The following is a 9,883-nucleotide window of genomic DNA, read 5'->3' on the forward strand; positions in this document are numbered from 1 at the left end:
TGCTTGAAGGATGGGCAGGATTTGAGTGTCAGAAGAAGGAAGAGATCATTTTCGACAGAGAGAAGAAGCAACAAATGTGTAAGAGTGGGAATGAAAAACAGAGCTGAGGAAGGGGCAGACGGGGGTCAGCCTGTATTGAACGTTCTTTTTTGAGAAGAGCAGAGCGTGAGGATTGATCATTAAGGTGGTCAGATGATAAAAGCCAAGCCAAACCCGTTGCCTTCAAGTTGATTCGGACTCATAGCAAACCTATAGGACAAAGAGAACTGCCCCATAGAGTTTCCAAGGAGCACCTGGTGGATTCGTACTGCCGACCTTTTGGTTAGCAGCCCTAGCTCTTAGCCACTATGCCATCAGGGTTTCCGGTCAGATGATAGAGGGACCCAAATGTCAGAATGAATCCAGAGTCACAGTGGACCCTGGACCTGGTAAATAGGGTTGCCAGGTCAAATGCAGAACTCCCTGTTAAACTGGAATTTTAGATTAAAGACAAATATGTATGTACATTTTAGTGTAAGTCTTTCCCAAATATTGCATGGGACAGATGTAAACTAAAAAATTATTTATTGTTTAATCTGCAATGTATGTAACTGGGCATGCTGTATTTTTGTTTCCTAAACCTGGCTACTACTACCTTGCTGGTAAAGAGATATTTAGCAAGATTGATCCGGCAGAGATGTTTAGGAGATCGCCCTACTAACAGCAGAGAAAACTAGGGCATTCAGAGCACCTTCAAACCCAGCTGTCTTCTTTTTAATTTTTTCCCTAAAAAAATAAACTCTAGGTTACTATAATTTTGTCTTCTATCTGACTTTCCTCTAAACCAATCCCTCCCCCATGCTCCCTTCCCAGGGGACATTTGGCAATGTTCGGAGACAGTTTTGATTGTCAGCTGTGGGGGAAAGGTTCCTACTGTTATCTAGTGGGTAGAGGCCTGGGATGCTGCCAAAGATCCTGCAACGTACAGAGTAGCTCCAACGACAGAGTTATCAAGCCCTGGATGTCGATAATGTCGAGGTTGAGAAACGCTGCTTTAGACAAAGATAAGGCCCTTGGCTTCACAGGATCTTATACATCCCTCACAAACAGTTTGCAGCGCTCTGCAAATCTGGCACACAAGAGACCCTGCACGTCCCTGTTACACAGTGTTTATTTTTTCATGTTTATTTAGAAGAAACACCACTTGCACCGAAGAGAAAAGAAAAAAAAAAAACTTCTCTGGGCTTTGCCACTCCATCTGACTCATGCTTCACATTTTTCTTGAATTTTAAAGAGCTTAAAATTATGAACGCAGCTCAGCCAAAGACAAAATTTGGTTTAAATCAGTAAACCCATTCCCACCCATCCCCAGGGTTCTGCAGAGACAAGACAGGCCCTGCCCTCGGAAGCCAATCTTCCCGTTCTAATCTCAGGACCTAGCAATCAAAGTTTGGGCCTGGTTACCCTCATCCTTTTTCTCAGAAGCATACTTGTTTTTGTTTTTGTGTTCTGTTTGGTTTTCAAGTCCCAAGTGCCTTGTCCTCTGTGCTGTTCGTAGCCTTTAGGACTTCTCCTTTTGCTTGAAAATTCTGAGTTAAATTTCTCGTTGGTCCCTTGGTATGAATTACCCATTATCACAGGACAGAAGGAAGGAAACTGCAGTTAAAGATCATTCTGATGCTGCCATTATCACATGTATCCACCCTTCCAAACCAAAAACCAAACCCATTGCCGTCGAGTCAATTCAGACTTAAAGCGACCCTACAGGACAGAGTAGAACTGCCCCATAGGGTTTCCAAGGAGCAGCTGGTGGATTCAAACTGCCCACCTTTTTGTTAGCAGCCGAGCTCTTAACCACTGCACCACCACCTTTCGTTAGCAACCATAGCACTTAAGTACTACACCACTGTTAGCTGCTGTCAAGTCGATTCCAGGACTTCAAGTTAGAAACTAAGTTCTGAAGAAAATTTCCTTTGCTTTATTTGTAGTTGGTTTGGAGTTTTTATACTCTTACATCATAATAATAGGCCCACTGGAAGAATAGAAGGAAACCCTGGTGGCGTAGTGGTTAAGAGCTATAGCTGCTAACCAAAACGGCTGGCAGTGCAAATCCACCAGGTGCTCCTTGGAAACCGTATGGGCAGTTCTACTCTGTCCTATAGGGTCACTATGAGTTGGAATAGACTCGATGGCAACGGGTTTGGTTTCTTTTTCTTTTTGGGGGGAAGAATAGGAGTTCCTGGTTGGTGCAAATAGTTAAGTGCTCAACTACCAACCAAAAGGTTGGTGGTTTGAACCCATCCAGAGGCACTTCACAAGAAAGATCTGGTGATCTGCTTCCAAAAGGTCACACCACTAAAAACCCATGAAGTAGTTCTCCTTTACGCACGTGGGGTAGCCACGAGTCGGAATCAACTTGGCAGCAACTGGCTTGGTTTTTGGGGGGAGGAGGAGCACGGGGGAGATGAGGAGAAGGGATAGCCCCCAAAATGACGCTGGCTGTGGACATGGAGGTTGGAAAGAGGACTATGTGCACAGTCACCAGACAGGGGCTTCTTTATCAGGCATTCAGGTCAATAGAAAAGAACATCCTCTCCTTATTCAGCTCACACTCCCCAGGAGTCCATAACCTGGGGAAACTTTACAGCTAGTTCATTCTTTGTCTCCTGGGCTTTGAGCTAGATGTGACATTTTAGACTCTCTGTCTTTTGCTCTATGACCAAGGCCTCTTTTTAAGAAAACCAGTGACAAAAGAGAACATGCATAAGATATGGTAGGAAATCCATATCTAAGGATTAATAAAGGCTGGCCATGTTTGGCCTTGCCTGAAAGCAAAGTTTTCTCTGAGACTGATTTATATTTAGCCTCCTTCTGTTCTTTACAATTGGTAAAGCCAGCTCCAGCAACACTTCTTTTGAAGTATTAGAAGGCCACCAGGAGAAGTGAAAAAGAGCACAGGGTCTGAAGCAAGAAGAACTTAGCTCAAGCCAGCCACTTATGGGGCTGTGTGCCCTTGGGCAATTCTTTTATCCTCTCTAAGCTTCAGTCCTTTTATCTGTAAAATGGGGATAAAAATATCTAGCTCTTATCAAGAGTCTTTGTAAAGTCTAAGGTTTTATGTAAATGTTAGTTCTTATTTTGAACTCATTGAGCAAGGATGTAAGAAGGCCCTCAAATGGTAGGTTGTACAGAAAAGAAAATGTCATCAATCAGAGCTTCAAGATGTGGATCATGCTCTCTGTCGTGATGTTGGTTCTGTGGGTCTTCCATCAGCTGTCTTCGTCCCTTTTTCCAGAAACGTAAAGGTACAAGGAGGTATCACACTAACATCTTAGCAAATGCGGGAATCACCGCTCTCTCTAGAATTCCGGGCAGGGGTCAGTCACCCAGCTTGGCTGGAACATTCCCGCTGAGCCTGCTGCCCCACATGGCATTCCATTCTGCTAGAAAAGTCTGCGTTGATGAAATGTAGACAGATAATGCTGGGAAGATAAATGAGTAACATTTGTGAAATCATTTGAACTCTTCAAAAGAAAAGACTCACACTGATTCCAGGGATTTTTGTTAAGATAATCAGTTTAAAACATGATATTTTGGTTGGTTATCTGTTCTCACATTTTTGTCTCTTGGCCTTAGAGGGGGGCTAAGGGAAAGGGTCCACTGACTTCATTTTTTTTTTTTTTTTTTAATTAATGAAAATAAACTGCAGGACACAGGTCGATGTCCAAATGTGGCAACCCATCGGCTATCACTTCATGGTACCATTACCCTCCCCGCAAGCATTCCCCAATCTCCACTCAAGTGGGTCACAGGTCAGCCTCTGCACTCTGCACCCCATCCAAACCTTGCCCATCACCCTAGAATAAGACTGTTACCCAACTATGTGTTATGTGCTGTGCAATCCACCAAGGATACAAAAATAAATGACCAATGTATACGCCAGTTACTGGAATAAAAAAACAGCCTTTATAAGCTGACATCAGTCTTAGGCATTGCTTCAACATCAAAGGTAGAGCAACTGTTTCCAAAATACGCTTATGAAGGCCCAGAAAGCATTTGGTTAACACTTCACAAACCCAGAACATGGTTTGAGGAGCAGCAAACTGATCATTTTTGCGTGGACCTAATGGCAATTATGACTAAACTGATAGGTTGATAAGTCAAAAGAGATGATGGATCACAAGTAGGCCCTTTAGTTTAGTCAGATAACTCAAATACTACATGAAAATCAGAAAGAACCAAACTCGTGGCAATCAAGTAAGTCAATTTTGAGTCTATTCTCTTCTTTCCTGCAGTCATGGCAACCCTATAGGACAGAGGAGAACTGCCCCATAGGGTTTCCAAAGAGCAGCCAGTGGATTTGAACTGCCAACCTTTTGTTTAGAACCCAAGCTCTTAACCACTGCGCTAAGAGATGACAATTATAACTACATCTTTTCTAGGGTTCATAACTTGTCGCATCTGAAACTAATTCTAAAAAAAAAAAAAAAATCGTATTTCTACTAACTAAAAATACTCCAAGTTTTTAAGGAAAAAAAGAACAGAAGAAAAGGGAGCTAGAGAAGGAACACAAGTTCTTTAGGATCAGAGTCTCTGCTTTCCAGACAAATAACTAGCTAGAGATTGCCTCTGATGAACGGCAAGTTAAAGAAATTATACAAGAGTAGAAAATATGCTGTTTACTCACCAAAGGAACTATTACCGCACCAGTATTTCACATCTCTAAAAGATGATTTTGAATGTATTCTAAGCATTACGCAACGTCTGCAAATTATTCTGATTTCAATCGGCCATAAGACTAAAGGGTCAAGAGAAGACTTAAGTCCAGTGTCTTGGTTAGAATAAGGCTAAACAGCAGCAACAATACATTTAGATCACAACAACAAAGATTCTATGAAGCAAGAGAAAGCATGTGTTAAATTACCAGTTCAGAAATAGGGAAATGGAACCTTAAAACCTTCAATTACTAACCCAAAACTGTGAGAATCGGAAATCTGTTCCAAAAAAACTGTGATTGTATCATTTCAAAGAACCAGAAGAGAAAGTCATTCTTTTAATTTCATAAATCTTTATCAATTTTCTCATTCACACTTGGTCAATGAAGCACTAACGTTCTGGGCACTGGAATCCTTGAAATCTTATAACCATGCCCTCGTGGTCAATTTGACACAGGCTCTACTAAACTGGTTTTAAAATGAAGACAAGAACTAAGGGAATTCCTACTCTGTAAAAACAGGATGGTTCTGAATTCATCACCAACCTCACAGTTTTCCAGGCATATGTACAAGACATAATTACAATGCCAAAGTATGAAACAGAGCTAGTTTCGTAACCAGAATGAATTACGGCTAATTCTCCTGCTGTAAACAATTGGTTTTTCAAATCTGTACTCCCCAGACAGCCAATTCAGGCCTGGCTTTCCAAGTGATTCATTCAAATAGACAGCATATCTGGGGACATAGAGGGTTTGAGGAGCCTTTTTCCAGGAGGAAGCATGCTAGAGGGTAGTGCATCTTAGGACAGGGTGATATTGCTTCAAAGAAAAAAGAAGTTAATACATGCTACATTTTTTTATTCTGGAATTCAGATATTCTGCATTTTGAAATAGAATGAATGTTCTCTAATATTTTAGTCCAAACATTTTTCGGGTTGAAACTAGTGCTCGTTCTTAAGCATTTCTGTGCTAGCACTGAACGTTGTATTTCTTACACTCCTGCCCAAATTCACGAGTACCTCAGGACTTACTCTTGGCTTCAGAACCTGTCATGTTTCCAGGTGGTCTGGGTTTGGTTGTGGGCTTTTTTTTCCAATTCGTTTGATTTTTGTTTGCTTGCTTGTCTGTAATAGACAATCTCTCTTGCACAACCATAAAGATGCTCTTGATCCCTACTTTTCTCTCACAAACTCCAGAGATAGGATATATTTGCCAAACTAATCCTTGGACATAATCTGATGCTTAAAACACACTGACATTTTACTATGTCAGTAAATGTGATATCTGAGAAGCGTTACATGATCGCTACAGCTCCAGTTCTCTAGACTGAGCTAAAGTTAATTTTTTTTTTTCCTTAACAATCTAAATAAGAATTCCAGAGAAAACAGGACCTAAGTTCTATGTACATAAAAAGAAAATTAAGTTAAAAAAATTGTCCTGTGGCTGAAATAGAATTTAGTGGTAGGGCCCAGATGTCATTGCAACAATGATTTAAAATAATTTAAGGACCTAATTCTCAAACAATAGTGTAAGAGGAGTGCTAATCAGCCTCATCATTCCAACAAGCAATTAGTGAATGACCACCAAATGGCTAGCCCTGGGCTGGACCCTGGGCAGCACCGCGGAAGAGTCACTGGACACTAACTTCAGAGGGAAGGACACCGTGTTGACACAACATGACATGGTCTGTATGTGACAGAGGGAGGCTCCAAGCAAGTACTTGGGGAGGGCGTTAGGGAAGACATCCTTTCACAAGAATGACTTGAATTGTAAGACTAAGCTAGCTGGGAAAATTGGAATTCCCTTCACACACTGAGTGTGCAGTCATAGGGACCAAGTTTACCCCACTGTGGTAGCTGAGTAAGTATAAAACACCAATGGGAATTGTGACTTAAACATCCCCAATGTCTTAAAAATAACATATTGTGACTTAAACGTCTTCAATGACTTAAAAATAACATATGGAATGTGTGTCTGTCTGCCTGTTTGGCGGTGTATGTTTGTACATATTTATTCACTTGCTTATTGCTGGTTCTTCTGCAGAACGCCCTGGCTAAAGCCGCTGTGACAGAGCTTGCCACACTGTACAAAACGAAGTACACATATGGCCCCGGAGCTACAACAATCTGTGAGTCTGGGCTTCAGAACTCTGCAAAGAAACCACAGGCCTAAGATGGTGACACATGGTTTTCAGAGCCTCTCCCTTCTGATCATCTGAACCCTCTTTTGAAATGGTTGCCATGTGGCTTCTGCCAGTCTATGAATTTTTATAAGCATCTATTGGGATCCCTGGTGGTGCAGGGGTTAAGAGCTCAGCTGCTAACCAAAAGGTCATGGCAGTTCGAATCCACTAGCTGCTCCTCGGAAATCCGATGAGTTCTACTCTGTCCTACAGGGTCGCTGTGAGTTGGAATAAACTCGACAGCAATGGGTTTAAGCATTTACTGAGCGCCTACTGCATGGCAAGCCCTCACTGGGTGCAAGAGGAGAAAGGAAGGAAGGATGAAAGAAAAGCAAGAAGAAAGGAGGGAGAGAGGGAGGCCAGCACAGTCTTCAAAGACCCCACAGTAGGGAAGCAGGAAAAGTAAACCATCTATTGGAATACAGGGTACTAAGTGCTGTAACAAAAAGATGGACAAGGAAAGACGACACCCAAGAGTCATCCAGCCCAGTCCAAGAATATCAGGGATAGCTTCCCAGGAGTAATGACACGGAGCTTTATCTTCAAGGACAACTGCAGGAAGAAAGCATAGAGAGAGGATTTTTCTGGCTAAACAGACAGCAGGTGCAAGCCTGCTTGAGCAGTATGCCACCTCTGGGGGTAGACTCAGTCCCCCTTACCACTCACTCAGTTGTGCAAAGAAGTGGCCAGAGACACGCAGCACCCAGACTTAAGAAAGGGCTAGACCCCAGAGCCTTGATGCTGCAGAGTTTAGATGTGACTGGGAAGGCACTTCCCACAGGGCCCATTTTGAATTTCTGGTTACATTTTCTTTGGCTTCACGTGATTTCTTTCCACCCCAGATCTGAGAAATGGAAATACAAACAAGAGTCCCAGTTTTGTCATCATGAACCCTCCAAGGCGTTTAGAGAGACTCTAATCTCGAGGAATTTTTTTTTTTTTTTAAGCTCTAATTTTCTGTATTCATGTCATTTTTTTTTTTTTTAACTGCTCTGACTCAGAAGGGGTAGACTGTCTTCTTAAGGGTGTTTTAGCAGAAATGACACACCTATTTATATGTTGAAAACTTCCCATATGTCATATTCAGACTAGTCCAATGAGGTTTCTCAGTCTATTATACTGTAAGGCCTTACAGGACTGGAGCCACATGGTTCTGTCTCCTGGTGTCCCCAGAGTTGAGTCCATGACCTGCTGCTCAGTGGGGCTATACAATTGCTAACTGAATGAATGGATGGATGAATGAATGAATGAGTGCTTAATCCAGGTGGTAGTGATACCATAACTGTTACTGAAGAATTAAAAATTAACAAATGCCTAGACTATTCCAGGCCCTAGGCTATAAAAACATGAAGGCACAGCCTGCCCTCAGGTTGCCGCGGTTCTATCACTGAACAGTTTCCAAAGGTTTGGAATCCTGTCCTCTCACCCCTGCAGCAAACAGCCTTCCTTATTTTCCTAGGAGATAAGGAATTAAATTTTCCAGAATATTTTCCAGAAATTAGATTTTATAAATAATTTACATACAATACCGTTTACCACAGCATACACGCACACTGAAAACTTCCTATTACAAATTACATACTTTCTGAGATATTAAACACATCACTCCCACAAAGCAGGCTGAGGGGTAAGATGAGGCTAATTTTATTTAAGTTGTCGCCATATCCTTTATGATCCTGTTAACTAGAAAACTGGCCTTCCTATGATATTTTGCAGTGAATCCCTGGTGGTGCAACTGGTTAAGAGCTTGGCTGCTAAGCAAAGGGTCGGCAGTTCGAATCCACCAGCTGCTCCTTGGAAACCCTATGGGGTGGTTTTACAATGTCCTATAGGGTTGTTATGAGTCAGAATTGACTCAACGGCAGTGGGTTTGGTTTTATAATATTTTGTATAGTGAAATCTTAGCAGTTATAAAAAAGGATGCTAGCATTTTTTAAATCTACTTCTTAGACTCAAACTTCCTTTTTTTTTTTTTCCTGCTTGTTTCTACATTTCAGACCCTTCAGCAGGGGCCTCTGATGACTGGGTTTTTGACCAAGGAATCAAATATTCCTTCACCTTTGAACTCCGGGATAAAGGCCGATACGGCTTTGCCCTCCCAGAATCCCAGGTCCGACCAACCTGCGAGGAAACACTGCTGGCCGTCAAGTACCTCGCCAGCTATGTCCTGGAACATCTGTACTAGTCCAGAATGCAAGAGGCCAATGAAAGTCTTATTTCAAAATGTTCCCATCTTCATTCTTTGCTATCCTGAATTCTTTTTTTGATTGGCATGGATGTTTTCCAGATCCCAGTCTTTCTTTTAAGCTTCCAAATCTATTAAACTACTTGGATCTTTTAATATTGAGCACAATGAAAATGAGTCATTATATTTGGAAAACCTAAAGATTGTCTAATTTGGGACTAGGGTGGGGAATGGTGTGGACAAATGAAGAAGCAACCAGGGTCAAGGTAATGATGTGGTCAGCCACGGAGGAGCTAAAGTTGGCCTATACCAACTGAGGGCAGAGATACAGCGATTATAATGGGAGGCTTGTAAGTAAGAAGAAATGTACAGGAAATTTTAAATTTGTAAAATGATATAGGTATAAGACCCCACCTTGGTGCAGCTTTCATCTCAGCTCACTCAAGTCATCCTAAGAGGTGTCTCCTGGCTGCCAAGCACTTGGCTAAGCAATTAAGGACAGCAGTGATATCGTTTCTGCCCTCAATGGGCGTATAAGCCACTGGGGAAGACAGACATTAAACAATTAATGATTTGATTAAGAATATAGTAATTAAGGGAGCCCTGGTGGTGAAAAAAAAAAGTTTTTTTTTTTTTGGTGGCACAGTGGTTAAGAGCTCAGCTGCTAACCAAAATGTCAGCAGTTCTACTCTATCCTAGAGGTCGCCGTGAGTTGGAATTGACACAATGGCGATGGGTTTGGTTTGGCTTTTGAATTAAACTGCCCCATAGGGTTTCCAAGGAGCAGCTGGTGGATTCAAACTGCTGACCTTTGGTTAGCAGC

The 9,883-nt window shown here is 41.9% G+C and overlaps 1 protein-coding gene across 1 annotated transcript in view; it reads left to right on the top strand.

The window, feature by feature from the left end:
- CPB1 (carboxypeptidase B1) overlaps positions 1-9,060 on the top strand; it is a 35,469-nt gene extending 26,409 nt beyond the window's left edge. The window contains exons 10-11 of the mRNA XM_003416164.3: positions 6,737-6,821; positions 8,873-9,060. Coding sequence (XP_003416212.1) covers positions 6,737-6,821; positions 8,873-9,060 — 273 coding nt within the window. The remainder of the gene's footprint in view (positions 1-6,736; positions 6,822-8,872) is intronic.
- The last annotated feature ends 823 nt before the right edge of the window (positions 9,061-9,883 follow it).

This window comes from Loxodonta africana, chromosome 23 (genome assembly GCF_030014295.1).
Source record: "Loxodonta africana isolate mLoxAfr1 chromosome 23, mLoxAfr1.hap2, whole genome shotgun sequence".
In the NCBI taxonomy this organism is placed as follows: Eukaryota; Metazoa; Chordata; class Mammalia; order Proboscidea; family Elephantidae; genus Loxodonta; species Loxodonta africana.